Raw genomic sequence first — 26,272 nt, 5'->3', positions numbered from 1 at the left:
TGCAGTTTTGGATTAGGGATTAGCTAAATGCACCTGAACATCAGGATTAGTGATGATGCCATTTGGCCATTTGCTTTGTCGATGGAAAACACCTTCATAAAATTCAATGAATATTCCTGTAAAACAACAGATATCTTTCCAGGTGGCATCTATGAATTCTCCTTCAAAAACTATCCTTGTCTGTGGAACCACCACCAATTTCTCCCAGGTTCTGTGAAAGATCCACTTGCCTTTGATCAGCCGGTCAATCCGGTCTAGAAATATATGGAATCCCTATGGAAGCACATCGGTTGATTCTACCATCAGGCTTTTAGCCAGCATTCTGTGCACTAATTTCAAGCCGAACAATAGCCATTTCATTCGAAGTAGTATTAATGTTGTTGCTTGCCTACTTGAATCCCAGGAACCACATGTACAAACACCTTAATAGTGTGTGGAAATACGCTTCCTTTAGATCCATGGTCCCCAAATGATCCCTCTGCTGTAGCTTTGGGGTTATGGTCTGCTGTAAGCTATATGCATTGCCATGTCCCACAGAGTGAAGCTACTCTACTCAGCCACACTACCATTGTGAGGCAGGACTTACTTAAGGGAAGCTCTGTAAATAGAGTTAAGGTTGGACTTAACAAGCGCAACCAGAAGACTTGTAGAAAATGTTCCTAACAAGATGGAACCCATTATTTTGTGGACATAAACTAATTAACCAGTGCTGAATGACACACTTAACACTTATGCGGGAGCATTCGTTGTAGCGCTGAGCCCTCAAGTAGGCCGTAGAGTCTCGGCACAGAGCAGGAATGCAATCCAGGAGAGGAAAGAGTGGCAGATAGCAAGAGCAGAAGGAGGAAAGCAAGAGCGAAAGATTAAGGCTGAAATAGCAAAGGAAAAAGTGAGGCAGTTACATGCTGATCATGGACTTGGCTGAGACAAATTAAACAACACATTTGAGACAAGAACATTTCCCCTCCTAGGAACTTTTTTTGGGCAAGAATCATTCCTGGCCTCTGCATCAGCCATGAAAGGCCTGGACTTCACAATGGGACTCTGGTTTTCATGAAGCACATCTTCAAGCAGAGACTGAAGGCTGAAATGCCATGGTCAGAGGGCAGCAAGGGTTTCCATTCTTACAGCACATCTTGCACTCACACAAGCATTGAACTTTCAGTTCATCATGAAACCTTCAGTAAGCCCCCCACAAACTACCTGAGAGAAAAATGTCACAGCCAAAATATTTCTTGCACATAATGAGAACAAGCAATTCAAGGTTTACTGTAGAGACTTAAAAAAAAGTTTCAGAAGAAAAAAATGGAGGCTAAAATGGATCACTGTATACTGCGCAGTCAGTGAAAGAGAAAGGCGACTGGCTGCACAAAAATTTAAAAGTGCCGGCTACCTTTGCAGGGCACCATTTAAAAAAAGATTTTTCATAATTCTAATTAAAATTAAAATATATTTATTTACTTTTCATGAACCCACCCTCTGCTCTCTAGACTTTGGGATTACAAAATGGATATAATGGCCACCCTGACCCTTCTGGAATTATGTCCGTCTCTAAGGTTCTATGTTAGAACAACACATTTTTTTGACTGAAAGTAAAGAGGTAGAATATTTTTCTTACCAAATTGTGTACTGCAAAAGCAGAAGGCGACCCTCAGCACCCACTCCTCACCTCTCCTTACTAACCCCAAACCCAACAATGATATGGATGGGCTAGAGTGTGTATGTTTTGCATTTTAATGTAGCAAAGATTCCTGTCTGATGATTGACAGTGCTCTAGTCTCTGCACCCCACTTGGTAACCTGTGTCTTGTTAGTATGGTCCACCATGTTCACTGTCCTCTCTTCGGTTCCTGCCTCTGGTTGACAGGGACCGTCTTGTTTTCTTTCAACTCATTATCTGTAATGCCTTCTGCTTTCCCACCCAGGACTTGTTTTGGTTAGAATAGCCAGTCCTGCTATCTTATTTTGTCCCTGATCTTATCCTGCTTAACCAGAGACAAGGTAAGGGGAAAGAAAAAAGGTGATCTATTTCCTTGCCAGACAAGTTGGGTTAGCCCCCTTTTGAGCTCATCCCATCTTCTTCATTCTGTCCTTGGTAGGTATTGCCCTCCTTTCTCTCTTCACTGCCATCCTTAAAATGTCCTTCATATGGATGCTCTCCTATGTGTTCGGAGGTTTGGATGGGCCAGCTGTATTCAGTGGTCTCCCTGTCTTCCGCCTGCTCCAGGTTAGTAGAACCTTACTTGCCCTCTGCCCACCATTACTTGCTTACCTCTGTCTTTTGTGCCCTGTCCCTAAACACAATTAAGTCTCTGCTGGACATGACCACTTTAGCACTCCTCCTGTTCCCTACAGCCTGTCTCTGGTTGTTCTAACCCTGTCTTGTTCTGTCTCTCTACTGGTTGTTATAGCCCATTTCGCTCTACATCCTAACTTAGTAGCATAGTTCTGATTGGTCCAGTCTCACCTTGGTCTTTTTTCCACCAGTGTATTTGAGATTGGCCTGGACATCTTCACACCCTTCTTTTCTCTGTGTGCCTCTGTTTGGTATTGGCAGTCTTTCTTTCCCTCTCTCTTATGTCTCTGATTGATATGAGCAGTCTTACTTACGCAATGGTGACAGTAAAGATTGCCCTTGCTCCCCTGTCGCTCTCTCTCTCACACTTATCCGCAATCCGTTCCTGGTTATTAGGGCCTCCCTGGCACCTTCAAGCTCCCTTGTCTGTTGCTGGTTGACATGGTATTCCATGCTCCCTAATTCAACTTCCGGCTGTCTCTGGTTGATATGTCTCATTTGTCCCACTATAGCCCTGGTCTGTCTCCGATTGATATGGTCTGCCTTGCACTCGTTCCCACAACAAGTCTGTCTGTGGTTGATATGGCCTCCCTGTTCCTTCTATTCCTCCAGTCTGTCTCTCGTTGTGGTGTTTTTACTCCCCCTATTCCTTCAGGTTGTCTATTGTTGATATGGTTTTCCTTGCGCCTTAACATATCCTCGTTTTGACTCTGCTTGTCATGTCATTCTTGCTCCCACTATGGGCCCCAGCGGCGATCTTTTTTGATACGGTCTGACCCGCTATAAACATGACAATACTCTATGCTTCTCTATGTATACTCACACTGAGTGTTTGCTCTCATATCGCCTTCGATACTGGCCCAGGCTGATGCAGCGTGCATGCAGTATCTCCCTGATGGCTTGGGTGCTGGCCCTCACTGAGCCCCCAAAATGGAGCTGTACTTTCTCTATCTCCATCCGCATGCGGGAGTGAATGCGACGCAGCTGTTGGACACTCTTCTCAAGCTGTGCTGCCTCAAAGCGGCTCTGGAATAGCCCTGACTTCATACTACATGGGGAAGGAGGAAAGCACACACATTCAGAGAGACAAGGAGGGAAGACAATGGCATAGTTAATTAAATCAAAAGAGCGCAAAGCCTTGTTCTCACTCAAATAAGGGAAGGGAGTCCAATAGCATCAGATGAGCTCTGGGATCAGGATCCCAATTCCAGTAAGGGACACCTGTGGCACTGTGGACCATATGATCATTCCAATGCTAATCATAGATCCTCAGGATGCCCCACCTGAACATTTTTGCTTGTAACCCCTTTCATCGGAGCATAGCTAACCATACAGGTTTTGCCTATTTTCTGATGAGTGCACAAGTATGGAGATGCATAATTGTCTTGTTTAATTATTTATTTGTGGGTATTTATTAAGTGCAAACCTAGATTCTGGAAGCAACAGAATATTGTACAACAGTAGGGGTTAAAAGAAAACAGAAAATTAGAAGGGGGAACAGTCCTTACAACCTAGCATTTATTGCAGGATACCACTACATGTAGCAAAGATTAGTTAACTTTTAGAGTTATTGGGAGCATGTAACAGTTCTGAAAGGGGACATGGGGAGACAACGAGGTGGGCTGTAGACAGTGGGTGTCAGGAGGGTGGATTTGGGGGATTATTTTACAATGTGTAAAAGAGGTGCTTCTTTGTAGAGGAAAGTCTTTAATTATTTTCTGAATTGCATCAGGGTGAGTCTGATATGTAGATGGGTCTGAGGTTTATAGTCTTGTGGTGTAGAGCAGTAATGCTCGTGTCCCGCTTTTTTCCTTGTTGACATTTCTGTTGCTCTAGTCTGTGAAGTCTGATGAGCGTGGGAATTATATGGCGACCTTTTATGAGGCAGACAATGGCATGGAGAAAGCTTCTCATGGTTGCTAAATGGGGTGATGGGTAGACCGGTGCGCAGGGCATTTCCTCTGTCCAGGTGAGATATGGCCAGGACCTGTGCAGTGTATGTGATGCTGGCCTTTGGTAGGAAGGGCTTCATTTTCTCCAGGAGGAATAATTGGTTTTGTTAAATGTGTTTTGAAGACAATATGTCAGGATAGGCTTGGGAACTGTGGGTGTGGTGTGCATGCTTCTCACACAAACTAGCTGCAGAGAGAAGCAATGTGTCTCAAACAGGCTATTTCTATGGAGCAGAGATCAGTGACAAATCAGCTCTACTTACTTGACTGTTGAGAACAATATATATGTGTGTGTGTGTGTGTGTGTGTCTGTCTGTCTGTCTGTCTGTCTGTCTGTCTGTGTGAGTGAGTATACATGTGCGTTTGTGTGTGTGAGTGTTGCACAGGGGAATACTAGACCAGTCCTGTATTGTCACTGTGCCAAACCTATGCCTACATGTGCCACTATGGCCTCACCTCTTGTGAAGGATACTTGGTGATGAGCACAACCCTTTCTCATGCCCCGTATCTTTTGTTGCCTGCTGAATGGGAGGGCACGTGACAGGTGACAGGCTTGTGAGAACCTGCAGCTTTAACTATGTTCAGCTAAGAACAGATTTGATGCCCAAGTAGGAATGTGATGTAGTGTCCTCACACTTTATAGGTTTGGGAAAGCCACAAGGGCAAAGTCACAGTCATTCTTTAACACGTGTTAGAGGGAAGGCACAGCATTGAGCAGGACTGTGGGGGGGGGAAAAGCTAGTCTTTTAGGTCTCCACTCTGTGACACTGAGCATACACAGAAGTGCCCAAGGGGAAGATATTCTCACCTGGTAACTTCATCACACAAACAAGTCCACAACTTCAACACAACTCGTCTTTCACTGATGTGCACAGGGATTCTCTTGTCGGTAGGTTTCCAAGAATATGGGCAGTCTCATAGGTATGATCTTCTTTTAGCCCAAGCTATGCCCCTCTTCCCCTTGGTAAAACTGCTGCACAAAGGAAACTACCAGAACATCAGTTTCTCATCCTAAGCACTGAAAAAGGGAGAAAACTAGTGACTGAAATGGCTACTTCACCCGAAGCACTGAACAATGGCGACAACTAGAGACTACTGCCCCTTCCTCACCATAATGACTGAACATATCTAATCATCATTAAATAGGGCCATGTTTTCACTCCATGTAGTGACCAAATGAGACAAACAAGGACCAGATTCTCTTTTTTCAGCCCACTGCCTAAGACATATAGACAAACAGGGACTGGAGGATCGTCTTTAGGCCGCAACCACTAAGCAAAGAAGATGGCTGTGAACTAACCCCAGATCTTTATCCTAAATACAGACCAAACAAGACAGCCAGTGAGTATGGCACCATCTCCACCCCAAGCACATACCAACAGTGACAATCAAAGATAGCAATACATTCTTGACCCTAATCAACTGAACAAAAGCACATGATGGGGACTTAGCCATTTCTTCCGCCCAAAACACTGACGAAAAGGGTTATCTGGAGAAGAGGGCTTCTTCATCAACCCGAGCCATCAATAAAGAAGACAATCAAGGATTAGGGATCCTTCTTCAATATCACCTACTAACAAAGGAGACAACTAGGAACTGTGACTACACACCACTCGTAAGCAAAACTAAAGGAGACAACTAAAGACTCGGGCTCCTTCATCACCTTGAACTATGCTTCAACTAGACAAACAGCAGCAAGAGCTCTTTCCTCACCCTCATCTACATATAAAGGAGACAACCAGAGATTGGAACGTCATCCCCCTCAACTACATGCAATTGAGACAACTGGGTCTGGGGCATCCTTGCCACCCTCAATTACAAATAAATGAGATAATCAGGGAAGGGCCCTTCCTCATCACATGCAACCAAACCTCAAAGAGGCAGCCATTAGTGGGGCTCCTTCATAATCATCATCCATAAAGTTGACAACCAAGGTTTGGTGCTTCTTAATCACCCTCAACAAAATATATAGGAGGCAATCAGGGACGAGGGCTTCCTTGTCGCTATCAACTACAAACAAAGAAGACAACCAGAGACTGGCACTTCTTCATTGCACACAAACAAAACTAAAAGATATAACCACAGTTGCCATCACCCTCAACCACAAATAAATAGGGCAACCATGTGCCAGAGTTCTTCATAGTTCTCCATCAACCTTAACCATAACTAAAGGAGGCAACAGGGGAATGGGGCTCCTTCATCCCCCTAATCTACATATAAAGGAGACAACCAGGGAAATGGGTTTCTTCATCCCCCTCACCTAATTATAATTGAGAAAAGTGGGTCTTAGGCCTTCTTGTCACCTTCAACGTCAAATAAAAGAGACAACCCGGGACTAGTGCTTCATCACATACAACCAAAACTATAGGAGCCAACCGGGGTCTGAGGCTTCCTCACTCTCAACTAGAAATAAAGGGACTGGCCAGGAACTGGAGCCTCTTTGCACTCAATCAAAACTAAAGGAGACAACCAGAGACTATGGCGCATTCATTTCCCTCCACTGTGTATAATTCAAACAACATGGGATTGAGGCGTCATCATCACCCTCAACGTCATATAAAGGAAACAAACCAGGACTGGGCTGCTTTATCATCCCCAAATTTAAATAAAGAGGACAATCAGGGATGGGGCTTCTTCATCACCCTCAACTAGATATAAAAGAGACCACGAGGGGCTGGGCCTCCTTCAGCTTCAACTAGAAATAAAGGAGACAACAAGGGAAGTGAACTTCCTCATCATATTCAACCATAAATGAGGAAGACAAACAGGGACTGGGGATTCTTATTCACCCACAAATAAAAATGAAAAAGATAACCTGTGACTGGGCATGGATCTGCAACCTTTGGCTCTGCGGATGTTTTGGACTACAAAGCCCATCAGTACTAGCAAGCAAAGTTACTAGCGAGAGAGCATGGGAGATCTGGTAGATATAGTAAAAAACATCTGGCAGCTCTCGTTTTCAGACCCATTCCCTAGTCCCTGGTTGTATCCTCTATTAGCAGTCTGAACTAGGGTTTCTACATCACACTCCACCATAAATTAAGGAGACAACAAGCAACTGTCTTCTGTAAGGGAGAAAAAGGAGGAGACTGACACACATGTGGCATGATTGTTGGCCTACACCTTCTACCAGAAGATGAAGAGAACATCTAGCATTCTCTAACTCTAAGGGGGGTAAAAAACGTATTTATATCGCGCTCTGAAACATATGTGTATGAGCGCGATATAAATAAAATATTATATCATATCAAGGGTGTCGTCAGAATGTCATTGCAAATTAATAGTCCATCATCCTGTGTCAAAAACCCTGCTTCTGTCCCTTACACTAAATACTAAACTAAAAAGGTAGTGGATCTTCTTGGTACAGAAGAATGGCTCCCTTCTTCTGGAAAGCGGCCCACAGTTCCAACTGTGGTGCGTAATATTTGCTCTGGGGGAAAGACTTCCTTCCCTAGTTCTCAATTCCTTTTTGCAGGCACAACACAAACTTCCAATTTGTAGTGCTAAACAGCAGTAGAGTTCTCAGTTCAAGTTCACAAGGTAATGTTCTGGCTCAAAACATCAGCATTTTTTATTTCTAATAGTTTCTTCACTATTGGGTTCCTCGAGAATATCTCCCCTCTCCATGTGTCTTATTTTCAGAGTTTTCACAATGGCAGGGCGACGTCTCCCTCCCCTAGGCAAAACACACTCAAAAGGCAAAGTTCTAAAAAGTTCTCCTTATCAGATAAAGGGAATAGCTTCCTTTCTAGGTCACAATACAAAAAGGCAAAGTTCCTCACAACCAGGGGAGAGGAAGAGGAGAGCGAGGATGTCCTGAGTTTTAGTAGTGAAGTGAGAAGCCAGGGACGTACAGAGGTCCTGTGAGGGAATAGGGGAGGTGGAGACTGCAGAAGGATTGGCCAGCTCCTGGCAGATTTTAAAGAGTTTGGCTGTGTTGTGAGAGGCTGCAGAGAAGCGTGCTTGCATGTGGACTCCCTTCTTGGTCAGGCCAGAGAGTCTGCATTGCTTTTGGAGCAGGCGGCAGGCCAGTTTGTCAGAGGATGCACCCGAAGCCCTCCATTTCCTCTCAGCCACCTTGAACTTGAGTTTCAGGGCGGTGAGGTCGGAGTCATACAAAGAGTTGCACTTGGATGTAGGCTTCAGGCGGATTCTCATGACAGGGGCAAGGATGTCCAGAGTGTTGGAAATGGCAACAAGCAGATTAGACAGAGTCAGGGTGTGAGTCAGCCACAGGAGTCGTAGGAGCAGAGAAGGTTGAGGCAAAGGCATCAACTGACACACGCTTCATGGGCCAAATGACCAAGAAGGTAGGTAGAAGTGCTGGGGTGGGCTTTGCCTGGGGGACAGAGAGGGTCAGGTGAGAGGAAAGAAGAAAGTGGTCAGTGCAAGAGAGAGGAGTAGTGAGACGGTTAGAGAAAGGGATGTCTGCGGCGATGAGAACATCCACGGTGTGCCTGGCTTTGTGTGTCAGACCAGAGGGTAGAATAGAGAGAGAGAGAGAGAGAGAGAGAGTTGCAGAAGTTGCGGAAGACCCCAGAGGAGGGATCAGAAGCATCCAGGTGGATGTTGATGTCTCAGAGGAGGTGAAGTTGAGAGGTAGAGGCAAGGAGAGATGTGTAGAGGTAAGCCCACTCCAAGAGGAAGAGGGCAGTCTGGCCAGGTGGCCTATAGATGGTGGCCACAGTCAGCGAAAGGCCAGGAGAGATAAAGAGCCTGCAGACCAGGCATTTGAAGGAGTAGGTCTGTGTAGGAATGACAGAGGCAGGGACCCACTCTGGAAAGATGAGAGCTAACTCCCCCCACCCCCCTGTGTCAGTTGGTTCAGGGCACGGAGAGGATATTGCAGCCATCGGGGAGGAGAGTGTCAAAACTTGTGACAAAGCTTATGGTTCTGCACCTCCTCCTCATCCCTGTACTTGCCAAATGTACTCCTTTTGGGTAGTATTTACTCTTCTTCGTCTCAGTATAAGTCAAGCATGTTTCCCTTGGGTAGTCCCTACTGTTCCTGGTCTCAGTAGAAAATGGGTTATCCACTAGCCTAACATATGGTATAGGACGATTTTACCGTAAAAAAATGGTCGCAATGACCAAAAGTTCTAAAAATGCTACCACCAAAGGTTCGAACACCAAAAGTTTGAACCTTTGGTGGTAGCATTGAAAAAAAAAACGGGGGCTGCAGTGGTGTCCTCCACATCCCCCCCTCTCACTATACTTTATGGTATAGTGAGCGGGGGCTGCGGGGGACACACCCGCAGCCTTCTGTTAAAAAAAAAGAAAAGAAAAGGACTCTGCAGTGCCGGTTCCCGATCACGGAAGTGAAAGGGAACTGGCTCTGCAGGATCCCAGCGTGAAGATGTAGGTAAGTGGGGTTTCTTTATGATGGGGGTGTGGGTGGGGGTGTGCTGAGGGTGTGGGTGGGGGAATGTTCTGGGTGTGTTGTGTGTGTGGGTGTGAGTATGTATGTGTGTTCGCATGAGAAAGGTGCAACCTTTTGGTAGTTTGCACCTTTCTCATGCAAATCTTTTGCCTCCGGTAGTTTCAGCCGCTGGCAAATCACTTGGATTCTAACATACATGGAAGTGGGGGATATGGAGGTGAAGTGCATGGGATGAGAAGGGGGATTTGGGTATGGTGGATGGTTGGAATACCGCATTCTCCCTTGTTAGTCGTCCCTGCTCCCACAGGGGGATCCCTCCCCATGAGATCCTCCTGCTGAGTACCACCCTCAGGGAGACTATGGGGTAGCAGCCTCACTTCCCTGCCTTCATGGGAACGGGCTCCCCCTCAGGGAAAGTGACAACGTCCAAGGATTTGTCACAGTTCTCTCTATGCTCACAGCCAACGACATCAAAAAGAGACCAAGCACGCAAGCACTTCTTGTGTCTGTAGCCTCAGGGTGAAGTTGCTTAGTGAGGCCTAGAGCACATGCCTTGCCCTTTATCACAGACTTATTCCATCCCTCCATCCTACCTCTTGTTTTGCTGTCTGACTTGCTCCAGCTCGTAGACAGTGTATGGCCTGTTGGATCGGTGACACGGTAAGCTTGGCATACTCGGGACAGTAATGACTTGCCTGTGCAGAAAAGGATACATTTTTATAGTTACATTTTAAAAGTAGAATCCTGTTCATACAAACCATTAACTCCTTCCTCTTTACGAATATACATTTTCCATGAGCCCTCCATATTGTAGGGACGGCACAGACATTGGGAAATGAGGTGGGGTTGGCAAGGTGAGAAGATGCCTGACTGATAAGAGCCCCACTGTGGACTCCAACTGTTTGTTAGAAACGGGAATTGAAGCCACAACCTTTATCAAGTATGCACATTGAATATGTCCATGTAATGGATTCCAGAAACAGAGGAGTTTTTTAACTTTTCCGAGTTCTTAAATCTTTAGCAATTAATGTACGTTTGAGATTCACACTAGTGGCAGACGTTTGGGGAGTGATAAAAAAGAATGGATTTTACATTTAAAACAATGTAAACAATTATAATAACGAAATTAATAAAAATTATATAAATGCACCAAGGAAAATTAAAAATGTTTTATTTTACCAGCTTTATTCTTAAAAAACAGAAATGATGTCAAATTTAATGTATTTTTGCTTTATTCATCATCCATCCACAATAGTCTTCAGATCTATTCCGCACCACTTTGTTTGCATTTACCTAATTCCATCCAGGAAAGACCACTTGCAAAATGGAGGTAAACTCTTTCCCTGCATCCCACATAGGCCCAATGACCCTTCCAAAAATTCTCACCGTTCCCTCACTTGCTCTTAATCATACTGCTTCTGGTCAGAAGATGGTTTCTGTTTGTTTCAATCAATTTTATGTTTAATGTATAGCATATTAAAAACAGGTTAATTTTGTTATCTTTATTTTTACCTTAGTTATTTTAATTCAACTTTGTTTACCTCTGTTTTCAGTATTTGTTATTTGTATGGCAATATTCTTATTACCTACCTCTATTGAAGAGCACCCAAGTCACCATGCAAGGCGAGTGTCAGGACACTAGAAACGTTTTTATTGATGGGTTTTTTAAGCACCTATATTTATTGGTATTGAAGAACAGGAATTTAAATGTGAATAAAGTGCGACATATATCAGGGAGAAAACTAAAACCATTATAAGAAACAGGTGACTTGCAAAGGAATCTAAGTTGGGGGAGACAAGTGCTTCGAACTAAAGAGGAATGAAGTACAAACATACACAATTACATTATTACACAGCACTGGAGGGAGTGGTGGGGTAGGTAGGGAGTTTGAGGGCAGAGGAGAGCTCCCTCTTTGGGAAATAGGTGAATTCTACGTCACCTTGTGCTCACTTCATAGCAATTAGGAATTGTATGTTCATTATATAGCTCTTTTTGAGAGGAGAACAGTGGGATGTATACAGGCCTCTTCAGCAGGATCATTAATCAACTAAGCTATTTCACTAACTTGCCAATGTGAGACAGAAACTGGCAGGCTGCCGCTGGACTCCTGAATTTTTCCGGCGCTTGGCTTCCCAGAATAACCGGGGGATTACGACCCTGTCGTGCCAGGAAGTCAGGCGCTGGAAAAATGGTATTCCCCATAACCATTTGAGTCCTATAGGACTCAATGGGAATGGGGAACACAGAGGCTCCGGCACTGTAAATAACAGTGGCGGTGCCTACATTACAGTCTGCTTACTCCGGCAGGCAGACTCGTAGTGTGCTGGTCCGATAACAACGGTGCCGGTAGGCCTACCGGCACCGTTGTTACCGGACCGTTACACTCGTAATGAGGCCCATTGTATTTTGTATAGTGTGCATATTTCTCTGACGTAGCCTAAGTAGGCTGTTTGGCTGTTCTGCACGCTTGCCTCCACCCGCCGTCATCGGCAAGAGGAAGTTTGGTAAGCTTGGAAACGCCCACAACCTGTGTGGTGATTGGGCAACGGCACCCGTTGGTCTCGCCCCTCTAAACAGGAAAGTCGCATACATACTGCCCCTCCAGCACATCTTCGCGCGCACCCGAAGTAGGCCTAAGTAGGCTGTTTGGCTGTTCTGCACGCTTGCCTCCAGCTGCCGTCATCGGCAAGAGGAAGTTTGGTACGCTTGGAAACGCCCACAACCTGTGCGGTGATTGGGCAACGGCACTCGTTGGTCCCGCCCCTCTAAACAGGAAATTCGCATGCATACTGCCCCTCCAGCGCATCCGCGCGCGCACCAGAAGTAGCCCTAAGTAGGCTGTTTGGCTCTTCAGGTGGCCGCGGGGCGGAGGGGCAGGATGTACACTTTTTGTGGGATATGTTTTGTTCCATATGTAGTACTAGGTGTGCTCGGGCAGCATATTAGCTTGATTCAAAAGGGAAATTAGGCTTGACATTCCGTATAGTACAGACAACGGAATATCTGGAGAGTGTTGCCCTAGTGGTCAAATGTGTCTGAACAATTTATGGTCCTTTTGGTCATTCATTGATCTTATGTTACATGTATTTGTGCAAATTATGGTTTTCTTGGCCATCTACTGATGCTATGTCACACGTGCCTGTGCAATTTATGGGTTTTATTTAGTCATCCATTGATGTAATGTAACAAGCACCTGTGCAATCTATGGTTTTCTTGGCCATTTACTGACGCTAAGCTACACGTGCCTGTGCAATCCATGGTCCTCTCGGACATGTATTGATGCTTTGCTACACGTGCTTTCTCAATTTAGGCTTTTCTTTTGACTATTTTCTGGGATTGCGCTATATCGGCTTGTGTAATTTATGTTTTTCTGATTGTCTATTGAGGTTATGAAATATCAAAAATATATGTATAAAAGGACGGTGCCTCTAACAAGAAGGGAAACAATGTCGGGAGTTCGGGCTTATGATGATATCCTGTCCGCCCCTTGGTATTTACCCCTGTTAGGGGTACTATGAAAATGGCATTGGAAATGCCCCTCCCCCCTCTCCTCCAGGTGAAGGTGGGTTGGGAGTCTCGGAAATGATTGTTGGAGATTAATCTATTCTTTTGATTGAATCTGGATAAAACAAGGAGGATGAGAGTAGTTTTGTGAGTCCAGATGAACAGGACAAATTGGTTGAGGGAAACACTGCCTCTCTCCTGCCTGATAAAGATATAGGCAATATAGAAGAAAATAATCACTCACCCATAGACAACTCCTTATTAGCCCTATCTCAATATCCATTGAATCAGGAAGCAGAATGGGAAATCACTTCTGCCCAGAAAGAAAGTAGACCCGTAGGATGTCATTGGGGGAACCATTTTGTGGGCAAGTCAATGCACAAATACTTGCTGAACTGCAACTTCATATGTTGCTAATTGGGGACCTAATTAAGGCAGTGGGTGGGGACCTAATTAAGGCAGTGGGGACTAATAAATGCAATCATAATATGACTGATGTCAAAGTGGTGGGCAGCAAAGGGGTGAATACTGAAACCATACAAAAAGATCTGGGTTACCCTCCCCCTGGAAAGTCGAGTGGGGTCATCCCAGACTCCGGAGTTGGCCCAATTGAGGGCAATGTTCCTGTAGTGGAAGAGGCCTTTGTCTCCTCACGTAAAAATTAGAAGGGACCCCTAAAAAAAGCAAATAATATTTCAAAACGGAAGCCCGGTAAGGGGTAGAACAGAATATCCAAAAATAATTGGCGGTACCTGATAGGGGAAGATGTAAATGATATTGACCCGGTAACAAATATGGATGTGTCGGGGAAGGAGGATGAAATTTGCAATAGGGAGGGTGGCACTGTAGTAATTGGTACATTAACAGAAACTATGAAAAAAGGGAAAAACAAAATTCAAGGGGGCAGTTCTAAACCGAGTTACGCTCCGTGCAATGGTACTCGGGATAAGACCAGCCTATTACATTTTTTCTCTAAAGAAAAATGGTTAATGAAACAGTGCAGAAAGAGATGGAGCCACCGCTACAAATTGAAGCAATGGCTGTAAATGAGCCTATTAATACCCATTCCGTATCTACAAATACGCAACCTGAAAGGAGTCCACATGAAGATATTAGGCATCTTTGTAATGCTGCAGTACGTAGGGGATGTATGAGAAAGAGGAGTATGAAACAAATCCGAAGATGCCAATGTTTAAGGCAGTTACGTTCCCTATTGATTACAGTAAGCTGTCGCCAATATCCCATTCTAAGATATTTGGAGCTAAATCTTGCTTCCAATCTAATGGTCCGGGGAGGTTTCAAAGCCTGGGTGAGCAACGGGAGGTTCGGAGTGAAATACCTGCACCCGATGGAGGTGGAAAGGAAGCTGAGACCATCGAAGTTGGTGCAGTAGATGATATGGAAGTAGAGCTAACCTTGATTGAAAGGATGACGTGGAGAGTGATGAAACAAATGTTGGAAGGGGGGAGTGGAGTACTAAACGGTAGTGGGGGATCATGTCGATATGATCTAAATGGTGAACTACCAAGGGTTGAAAGAACCACCCAGAGAGTGGTGCAGCTAACTATGAAGGATACCGTTAAGGATCCTGTCACGGTATCCCCTGTCATTGAGCTGGAAAGCCATGTAACTATTGAAACAGTTGATAGAGGACAGGGTGAAAATATTGGCAGAAAGGTTGGGACAACGAACCCACATGATGATAAGGTGGCGGAGAATGAAGCTTACCAACAATATATAAGTAAAGATCTATACACAAATCCGTGACCATGTAATGAAACACAATTGAGGCAGCCACATTTTTTGGAACTCCCCAGTGTTTTAATATACTATCTATTTCCTCAAGGCGGCCCGACTCAATGAATAGAAGAAGAATCCTGGCCTTATTTAACGAGATACCAAACCTTTCTCTCATTACATCCGGGAACATTAAATTGATTGACTATGTCCATCCGGAAAGATTTGACTATGTTCGAATAGTCTTTCACTGTAGAGCAATCTATGAAGCTGTATTACGGGAGGTAGAAAAATGTTATAGGTTTGGCTACAACGTCAAATATTAAATTGCAGAAACATAATGATGGTGATTCAACTGATTCCAGTTTAAGGTGGTTAGCATTGACCCTACAAGACTCTATTGTACAGTTACAGGGTTTGAAACTGAATAGTTAATAATGTAGACATCTTTACCCTAGTATCTTGGAACACCAGGGGTCTTTGGCTTTTCAAAAATTCTCCAGAAACCTGTTCTATGCTATCTAAATGTACCTTTTTCTGTCTACAGGAGACTTGGCTTACCTCTGCCTGTGTCCTTGACGGTTTTGTTGTGTATTCTGAACTAGCCACACAGGGGAAATTGGGCAGGCACTCTGGGGGTCTGATTATTGCTGTGCATTTTGACTGGGGACCCATCCTAATTAAAATCTTCAGGCTATCAAAATGGTGCCTTGCTGTTCTACTCAAGCTTACGAACTGTACAGGCTCTTGTTATTTTCTGGTTATTAATATCTACTGGAACATAAAAAACACTTGACCGATTCCTTGGAATCACTTGGGGTAATAATAGAATAAGCCATTTCACTCTATCCGGAAGTGCTGTTGATAATTGTGGGGGATTTTAATGTTGAAATACCTGTATCCACGGGAGGGAAGCAAAGCCTTGGACCCGATTATTGCCCTCAAGGGGGAGATCATCTAAACAAGAATATCCAGGGACAATTGTGGGGTAGATTCCTTGAAGAATGGGGACTAACCAATTCAGCTGAGTTGTGGGGGATATGGTAGATACAGCCACATGGTTTAGTGGTAAGTTGTCGTCAAAAATGTATTACATTTTTCTTTCTCTCCCCCTTTGTGGTTTGGTTAGTACGATGTGCATGAGGAAAACTATATATAGTGATCATAAAATCTTGGAGGTACAGTTTAAAGGGATGGAGCGTGATGTGAAAACTGAGATAAGCACAAAAACATATGTGGTGAATGCATCTGGGACCCGTATTATTTGGCATAATGATAATATAGATCGATTTAATACTGTATTCCAATCAGACTTTAGCAACACGAGCCTTGGGAAAAAAGTAACACTATATATTGCTGTGCTCCAAGATCCCACCTTAACCCCTGCTCAAAACGTATGGATTCCCATTGAGTCCTGTAGTCCTGTAGGACTCAATGGGAATGGGGATTAACACCATTCCGCCTCCGTGACTCCCGGGACACCGGGGCTGTAATGCCCTGGTAATTCCGGGAGTCACAGAGGCGGAATGGTAATACGAGTCCGGCGGTAACCGCGGCGGTAAAACCGCTGTGGTTACCGCCGGACTCGTAATGAGGCCCAATATTTGTGAACACTTCTTTTTTTTTTCTTTAAAACTATCCCACACCCTTTTTGTATTAGTTGTAAGGTTTGGCAATAGGTTTCTTAATATAGGCCCTTTTATTTGACACAACGCCACTAAGACTGCCTTATGTTCATTTGATGGTCAACACTTGCTCCCATCTGAGATTTAGGTTTAGATTAGGCGTTTTTCCAACCTGCATACAGGTTTGATAAACACTGTTGAACTGTGATCACTTGTGTCTGTCTTTACTGTTGCCACCATGAGTTCCATACAGAGTATAGATACCTGGGATTTCTCATGAATGCAACTCAAACTTATTTGCCCTATAGAGAGAATTTAAGAACTAAAGTAGAAACTACTGCATCACAAGCAATGATAATACACAAAAAATATGGTACCTTCTCATATCTCCCTTTGCTATTCTTTTATAAGCAAAAGGTTGTTCCGACACCTACATATGGAATAGAAACAAAACTGGACGGGAAAAACGATATTGGAACAAAACAGAAGGTATCGTCTGTAAAAAAGTGTTGAGAATCCCAAATGGAACTCCTATTCAAATACTAAGGTATGAGATGGGGTTTTCATCATTACATGCAATCGTCAAATGGAAAGCATAGTAATTTTTAAGAACAATTACCATGGGGCTACAGGATTCAATTCTAGCGTATATGGCGACTGTATTCAAAACATCCCCTCTGTCCATTCTAACTAAATGGAAAACTGTGTTTAAGCTGGCTGGATGAACTTTAATCCACTTGGGAGACCTTGTTAAACAGACCAGATTCAGTAAAACTAAGAATGTGGAGAACCGATTACTGTAAGAAAATCGAAGAATGTCAAAGATATAAAGATTTCATAAACTTTCGATTAGATCCAAAAGCATGGAATGTGTAACTGTGTAACCAAGCTACTTGCAATATTTTCTGTGTCGACACAGACAAATTCATTTTCTAAGATTCCATTTAAATTTGTGGAAAACAATGTAAAAACTGGCAATTAGAAATCGGCAAAATGACTTATCAAATCTCTGTCATTTTTGTGGCAAAGAAATTGAATCTTGGGCCTCATCACGAGTTGGGCTGTAGCCCTTAAATGCTGTGGTAACGGTATTACCGCCGCATTTAAGGGCTGGCACTATCCCGAGTTGGGTGCTATATCGGCTGTTTTACCTCCAGCTTTTTTCTGGAGGTGAAAATCCCTGTTTCCGGCGGTATTACAGCCGGCTGTATTAGCCCGCAGTATTAGCACCGAAAATTCCCCATTGGATCCAATGGACCCAATCAGGAATGGGGATTCACCGTAAAGGCTCAACTCGTGATCTGGTGGTAATACCACCAGGCCGGTCGGTGCTAGGGCTAATACAGTCGGCGGTATTACAGCCGGGAATACAGCCCAACTCGTGATGAGGCCCTATAGTGATAATGTGCGTTGAATTAAAAGATGCAAGAAACACATTTTAAAAAAAAACATTTTAAAGATTGTATTAATATTTCAGTAGACACAATTTGGTAAATGATTTTTCTTTGATTTTAGACACGTTGAGATTTTTAGAATTTATAAGAATTGAAGTATGAACATGAATGATCAAATACATTTAAATTATGAAGTTGTTGTTTTTATCTGTGAAATCATTGAATAATTAATTGTCTGTTTGTTGTTCTTATATGTGTTCTCTTTTTGTGTAAAGGTTTTGATGTAACCTGTGTAAAGGTTTTGATGTAACCAAATACACTAATAATAATTTTAAAAATAATCTTTTATCTTATGGGGCACTGTGTTACATATGCATGGTGCACAAACAGGTATGAGATGAATTAGCAATTTTTAATAACATTGGATATGGCGGATGGGCTTGTCCCTTCACAGACAATTTGAATAACATCATTTGCACAACTAGTTCACAAGTGCTCAATATCTGTCTGTTAGAAAATGAGTATGTTTAATATTTACCATACATAAATGCACCACATTGTGCAGGCATAACGTGCAGGAAAATTCCAAGACAAGAAGCCGCCACCTTTGCACCGATGGTCGCTGTGTGAGGTGATTGTCATTGATGTCAATATGAACGGACGTAGCATGTTTAAATGTTTGGAAACCTGGACTCCTCGTTGAGAAAATTATGGAAGACATGATAACGGCGTTGGAGGGATTGTAGTTGTAACAGCAGGGTAAAATGGTGAATGTCACGGAGCTGATTCTTTGTTACATAAGTGTTAGCAGTACGAAATGGCGTGCAGCATCACAATAAATTCATTGGTGTTCGTTATGAAAAACCATGAACTGCATTTATTTTCGTTTTCATGGGTATTCTGTTTTTAGCACATTGCGTGTTTTTTATGCATTCGGACACACGCAGAAATTGAAGCTTTATAGCCTATGCGCACAATTATCATGAAGGATTATGAACTGCGCTTTTTTACGTTTGTTGTGGTTCACACATCTTGTCTTTTGATGCAGTCTATACATTTGGGCATATGCAGGAACTGTATTAAAATCCCATCACAGCTGAGAGATAGCCTCTTGAGATGCATATACACTAGTCATAACTGTATTGTTTTGTGAGGAATTTGAAACGTACGTGATGCATATGTTGTTCTTTGTTGTTTTCATTTGTTAGCCTCCTGATGATGATCTAGGATTGAGAGACACATGTACATATGCCTGTTCCACAGAATGGCGCCATTTCAACATGGCTTGAAATTGAATAGAAAAACATCTGTTTAAAGAATCTGTGTGCAATAAAATTTTGCAAAAATCAACAATAAACACAACGCAAAATAATTCATTGGAAAAACGTAGTGAATGATTTCACATTGAGGGTGTCATACATCGATCAGTGGATTGGTCAACTGTCTCTTTTGGCTTGTTATCCCTGACAGGGATGGACTATTTGAAACCTCCATTCAAGATTTGGTTTAGTTTTCATACATACAGGAGTGCTTATGTAACTCTGGCTTCATCAGCACTCCAGAGGAAAGATAGGCAGAGCGACTGTAGAAGGACTAACTAGTCTTGGAACTAGAGATAAGCGATTTGATTACAAGAAACTTGGTAAAGAAGACGTAATTCGTGTTCCTAAATGCAAAATATTAGGATAGCTAATGCAGGCTGTTTACCATTAAAAAGACATATGTTATTCTTGCTTAGTAATGTGAGTAAAGACAGCAGAGGATTCAATAACCTCGATTGTTGACAAGCAGCATTTTTTCATAAATAAATTGCAGTGATCTTGCTCGTTTCCTCGCGGCACAACAACGTAGACGTTAGGAAAATTTTCGTTAAGCGCGCGAGCCCAGTTTAGAAAAAGAACCCAGCGGCATGTTTAAGCATGTGATGTTTCAAGAGGAAGCGTGTCTCAATTCTATGTCAAGAGTCGGTGGCTCGGATTATGCTCAACTCAACTCTTTAGTTCTCGAGTAGCCAACCAATTATATTCACATAAACCAAACTGTCAAATGAACCATAATATCCGTAATCATAAGGGAAATTTGAAGTTTGCGTTCTATTGGATAAAAATTATCACGTGTTCTCAACAGTGCCATCACGTCTAACAGTCCACTGTAAACATCTCCTTCTTCCTTATATCTTCTTCTTTCTTTGCTGCACGAGCATCTGAGATAAAGTACAATTTGATTTCCTTCATAATGTGTACAGTGTATTTATATGCAGTGATTTTATTAATGAATAAATATGAAGTCGCGCATGCGCGACCGAACAAGCGCACATCGCGATCAGGGCTTGGCGGAACAGATCCGCAGGTAGCTAACGCTATGGGGTGAAGGCTTCAGCGTTAGAGAGCAGTATCACATGGAAGTGTACGTCGGGCATGACGGGACCGTAGAGGTTCCGTTGCCTCTGCAAAACTTCCGTGTGAGAATTAGAACAGCTGAACAGAATACCGGGAGGGACGGAAAAGAATAAGACCGGCACAATCATATTACATCAATGAGGCGAATGAGTGCGGGACTCAGGACCTGTCAAGGTGACACGCCATCTGCTGGTGGCGAAGGCGCACCGCAGTCAATATAAATAGATTGCTGACTGCAGGCGAAGCGCAGACGGGCACAGTCCCAGGAAAAACTGACAAAGCGGTCAGAAATCTGCGGGGAGACCCCAATCACTTGAACAGTTCCTTATCTTGACCGGCACAGTCCCAAGTAAGACTGGTGATTATCAACAGACCGGCCTAACTACAATTGAGAGCAGATTGACGGGGACAGGCCAGACAAACTGCATACTAGAAGTGACAAATCCAGCAGAGACATGAGCAGGAGTGAGGAGTACTCAGAAGAGGACTCAGAGGGCCCACATGTGAGTGGCATCAGAATGAGGCAAACTAACAGAAGGTTAAGAGTGCTGGTGGGGGCCCCTCGCGGGAAGGCAAGGGTATTATGGAGGACCTCGTAGCTTTCTCTCAGGGCATGGCAGAATTAAGGAGAGAAGTTCGGAGAGACAAAGGGGGAAGATAAACGGGCCACAGGGTATGTAGCGCCCAGACCTCCCGGGTAAGCCACGTAAAAGCAAAGGTGGCAAGAGGAAGGCAAGGTCTAGGGCCAGATATGGCCAAGATAGCTCAGAGGATACCTCTAAAGCAGACTGCATCAGCAGTGAAGAAACAGGAGATAAGAGCTCACAAGAGTCAGAGGACTCATCATTGAGTGATGCCAGAAGGCATGGGAGCAAAAGAGGCAAGCCCGAGGAACCCCAGGGTGATGAATTCGACCCGAATGCCTTGGTGCACACAAGGTCATCGGAGTGGGACCCTTAGAAGAACCGTACAGCGCAAAGAAGGCGCAGAGACCACTCAGTAAGGAAGCCACAAGTAAGATGGGGTGGAATGCATAGGCCCACAGTTCCGGATGGGGTAGCCGAGGCACCCGAAATTGATGACCGCATGCTGACTTTCATCGGAAGGTATGGCAAGGACATCAAAAAAGGTCGCTCCTGGAGGTCGGGCCAAGACAAACTCCTAGATGTGGTGGGGCCCATCACAAAAATATGGCAACTGGCAGAAGAAGCTAAACAGAGAAAAGAGGCTATCGATCCAGAAGTCCTCTCAGGCTGGACTCAAAGGGCAATATGCCTACTGGGCAATGCAAATAGCTCTATTGCAACGGAGAGGAGATGGTCCATTCTCATGAAGATAGACGCTAAGTGCCATCAGAAACAGCGGCGGCTGCCAAGGACAAACTATTTGGGGAGACGTTCATCAAGGGCATGGCTAGGTTTGCCAGCGCATACGCCACACTGGATAAAGCACAGGCCTCCCTGAAGAAGATCTTTGGGAGGAAGATTTTCGACAGAGCTTGCAGAGGCAAGGGCCGTTCGGCCAGCCAGTACCCCTACTACAAGTCCTCCGGACACAGAGCTCACTGGAGGGAAAAAGAAGACCGGCGAGCAAACCCTTCTTCTCATCGGGGTAGAGCCTGGAGAGGCAGCGGCAGACAACAGCAGCAAAACAATACAGGTGAGAGAGAGAGTGCGAACAGGTGCGCCAAACGCAGGGTTTACTCCGGGGGGGGGGGGCTTGAGGGTGAGTGGTATTGCATATGTAAAGATGGTTAGCATTACCCTCGGATACCTGGGTCTTACAGACAGTTCAGGGTTTTCTCATAGAATTCTGGCAGGAACTAGTGCAGGGGTTCCCTCCGAGGCCAATCAAATTCAGCAGAAAAGATGAGGCATTGCTAGACAGCGAGATATAGTAGCTGAGACTAAAAAAAGCCACCAGCCTGGCAGTCGAATACCTCGAGGCTTGGTAAGCAACATGCTTTTAGTGAAGGGTAGATGCAAAGTCAGGCCAGTGATCAACCTCAGAGTATTGAATTCATTATTGGTGTACAGACACTTCAAGATGGAAGGAATTCACCTACTGAGGGACATACTCAAGCAGGGAGACTGGCTGGCTCGGATAGATCTCAGAGATGCTTACCAGACGGTACCCATACATCAGAGTCAGTGTCGGCTACTGCAGTTCCTCTGGAGGGATCAGAGATGGGAGTTGGTATGTCTTCCATTCGGACCGGCCTCAGCCCCGTGGTGCTTTACCAAATTGTTGAAACTAGTAGTGGGGCACCTCAGAGGGCAGGGGATCAGACTGATCCTTTCTCTGGACGATATATGCCTCATGTGCCTGGACAGGGAACTGATCTCAGAACAAGTCAAGATTACGACAGACTTATTACAGCAAGTAGGTTTCTTGATAAACTGGGAGAAATTGGATCTAGTCCCTTCCCAGTCGATGGAATTCCTGGGGTTCATTCTAGAAATGGTACAGGGCACACTCAGCTTATCGTTAGAGAAGGTGAACTCTATCAAAAGGGACTTAAAGAGCATGATGACAAGAGAGATTATTTTCTTGAGGGGGATAGCCAGGCTGGTAGGACGTCTATCATCCTCGATTCAAGCCATTTTCCCAGGACCGTTCCATTACGGAGCATTACAGCGACTGAAGATAGAACATATCAGACTCGTACAATCAGAAAGTCCCGATCTCACAGGAAGTGAGGATGGAATTAGAGTGGTGGTACCACCACATGGAGGCCTGGAATGGCAGGGAGATATTTGGCTCCTCCCCGGACTTCGTGATAGAGTTGGATGCCAGTTGATGGGGCTGGAGAGCCCGCTGCGACGAAATTTCTACCAGAGGAAGGTGGTCAGAAGAGGAGCTAGCCCTCCACATCAATTGTCTCTAACTGCTAGCGGGTTAATTTGCAGTCCGCTGCTGGACGGGAGAAGGTGCGAGGTGCGCCATCCACCTCAAAATGGACAATGTCTCCACAGTCAGATACGTCAACGGACAAGATTCAAGATGCTAGCAGAGCTAGCCAAGGACTTCTGGCATCTATGCCTTTAGATGAGAGTCAGCGTAACAGCAGAGTATTTACCGGGGGCACAGAACCAGATAGCGGACTGGAACTCGAGATACCTGAAGGACTCCAGTGATTGCAGCAGGAGGATTCAGTTTTCCAGGAGATTATGAGACGGAGAGGGCCATGTCACACAGACCTGTTCGCTTCAAGATTGAACAGGAAGCTCTCCACGTTTTACAGCTGGAGACGAGTCCCAGAAGCATGGACGACGGATGTCTTTCTCCAGGTTTGGGGACCAGCAACGGAATACGCGTTCCCCTCATTCGCTATGATAGCGCGGACGCTGGATCAAGTCAGGAGAAAAGAGAGCGAGAGTAGTGCTGGTGATACCCGATTGGAGAGGTCAGGCTTGGTTTCTGGACCTACTAGAAATGTCTTACGATGCTCCAATTCTACTGCTGCTCAGACAGGACATAGTAATGGGCCAGACAGGAGAGCGTCACCCACTCGTTCAGGCAGGGAAATTGAGCCTGATAGCCTGGGCAATTTCAGGAGATCCTGAGCCAAACTGGGACTTTCGGGAGAAGCTCAGGAGTTCATCAGAGAATCCTGGGCCCCGGGGACTGGGAAGGCTTACAGAGTTGCATGCCGTATGTTGAGTAGTTGGTGCATGGAGAGAGAAATTCATCCTGTTCAAACAGATGTAATTCATGTGGTGAACTTCTTAGCCAATGAAGCGGCGCAGACCAAAGCGTACAGAACGATTAACACCTATCGGTTGGCAATCTCAGCTGGTCATGAGTGCGTTGAGGGTAAACCCGTGGGTGAAAACCCCTTGATTTGTATATTATTGAAAGGAGTTAGGTGCATGAGAACCCCGATGCTGACATATTCACGGCTGTGGAACATGAGTATTGTGCTAAAAATGTTTGATGCATGGCCGGATAATGCAGAATTATCCAGGAAAGCACTTTGAGCAAAACTGACCGTGCTACTGTGTCTTATTTCATGCAAGAGGGTTTCAGAAGTCAAAGCTTTAGAGGTAGACAGAAAATCATTTTCACCTGTGGGGGTTACATTCTACATAGGGAAAGGGACAAAAACAGGCATCAGGACTGTAAATTATGCAGCCTTTCCAGAGAGACCGAAGCTATGTCCAGTCAGGTGCTTGAAGGCTTATGAGGGCATGGCAGAGCAGTTTAGACTGCCAGGAGAATCCCAGATTTTTATAGCGGTTCGGTCAGCTACGTTAGCTAGATGGGTAAAATGGTGCATGGATCAAGCGGGCATTGACGTGGAACAGTTTGGCATCAAAGGATGAGTAGGCAATGTTCTAAACTGCCTTTCATCAGAATTGTCGAGCAGGAAGGTCCCGTTCACAAGAAGCTCGCTATTTCAAAGCCCAAAATAGTTTCTACTTTGTGTAAATTAAGTAATGATCAGTGAGACACTAATCCTGTTACACGCAGTGTTTGTTACTTAAGTGCCTTGCTTTCTACTAAGGATTTCAGTCTTAAAGACTAGAACGGCACGGAGAGTTGCATGCAGAGTGCTAGAATAATGTATTTGCTGTAACGCACAGAGAGAAGTGTCTCCACTTCACGCAGGATGTGTCTTCTTTCATCACACATCCTCATGGAGGGAGAGTAGCTTCTCCCAGCACGTTTCGTGCAAGTCAAGAAAGAATATCTCCTTCATGAGAAACAGAGTTTGTTCAAGTCTCCAGCGTACAGGGTCACAAAACGATTAAGGGGGCTTTCAGGTTAGGAATTAACAAAAGTAAAATACAATTTTGATGCAAAAAGAGTATAAAGCAAGAATAAAAGGATTTTTTACCAAGAAACTGAGACACAGGAAGTTCCCTATGTAAATAACTCAAAACAGGTATTTGTTTTAATTGAAGCACAAAGTATTATTACACAGTACTGCAGTTCGTGTATTAATTAGAGACAGTTTTCTTTCGTTTGACAGTTTATTTAAAGTTAGAGATTCTGAACCCTAAGAGCCTTTTGAGCAAGATGTGTGTTCCAGAGTGAAACCAACAAGTGATTTTCTTGGGAGTTGATTGGGACAGAATGGAACTTTGAAGAATTCTTGCATGAAGTTAATTTTAAATGTCCTCCTTTAGGCATCTTGTTGAGGAGAACAGGTACTAATAGATCTTTGGGGAGTAGTGGTTGGGAAACTTATTGGAGAAGAAAAAGTGAATCATTGTTCTTCTTTCTCGCCTCTGTAGATCTCCACGCCACTAGGAAGACCAGAATCTGTTTGTTATTTTATACTCTGCCCCTTTTCCCATTGAGTGTGTCAGGCTCCGCTGTTTAAATAATAAGCTGTGGACGAGATGCCCATGTGGGTCTGGGCGTTCAGCAGCTCTTGCAGATCAGGCAAGTCAGGACCCGACAGAATGAAAGGCCCACATAATTTAATCCACCTGAGCTGTCATGGACCCCTCAGAGATCACAGTGTATTCTCTGGGTAAAATGATCAGAGAGCTAAGGGAAGAATTAAGGGCAGCTCACAAGGTGAATGTCAATTTGAATAAGAAGGTAGACAAATTGAGTAATAAGATAACCCACATACAAGAAATTACTATACCTCAATCTTAGGAAGCACATTTCAATGCTAGTTAGGAAAAATGTGGTCAATAATTTGGAGACAAGGAAAGGGGCTGTAGGTGGGATCAGACCCTTTCTGATGCCTGTTCCTTTGGTGTCTGCTGAACGGATTGGGGGGGGGGGACTCAAAAACATTTCAAACCTTTATGACTCAGTGTGAGCTACACTTTTTTTGCAAACCAGAGGCATTCACTACTGATGCAGCTAAGGTTCGTTTTTGGTCATCCTATTTGTCTGGTGAGGCAGCGGCCCGGCCAATTTTGTTAGTCAGACAAGGAAGCCCCGTATTGAAGGATTTTCTCCTTTTTAAGGGAGTTTCAACGGATGTTTGATAGACAACAGATTTCCTTGGAGGTAGTTGGG

General features: G+C 44.3%; 1 protein-coding gene across 5 annotated transcripts in view; it reads right to left on the bottom strand.

The window, feature by feature from the left end:
* The window catches only part of QRICH2 (glutamine rich 2), a 930,541-nt gene that overhangs the window by 287,062 nt on the left and 617,207 nt on the right, over window positions 1–26,272 (bottom strand). For 3 of the 5 annotated variants that reach the window (XM_069654697.1, XM_069654692.1, XM_069654693.1), the window contains 2 exons: window positions 10,221–10,322; window positions 3,119–3,343 (listed from right to left, as the gene is read on the bottom strand). The exons of 1 other annotated variant lie outside the window; for it this stretch is intronic. In XM_069654697.1, the coding sequence (XP_069510798.1) occupies window positions 3,119–3,343; window positions 10,221–10,322 (327 nt within the window). The remainder of the gene's footprint in view (window positions 1–3,118; window positions 3,344–10,220; window positions 10,323–26,272) is intronic. One more of the 5 variants, XM_069654694.1, reaches the window with a different exon arrangement.

This window comes from Ambystoma mexicanum, chromosome 3q, assembly GCF_040938575.1.
Source record: "Ambystoma mexicanum isolate Mex_15411 chromosome 3q, UKY_AmexF1_1, whole genome shotgun sequence".
Lineage (NCBI taxonomy): Eukaryota > Metazoa > Chordata > Amphibia > Caudata > Ambystomatidae > Ambystoma > Ambystoma mexicanum.
Note: the sequence above shows the minus strand (reverse complement) of the source record. Positions and strands in the feature narration are given on the sequence as shown.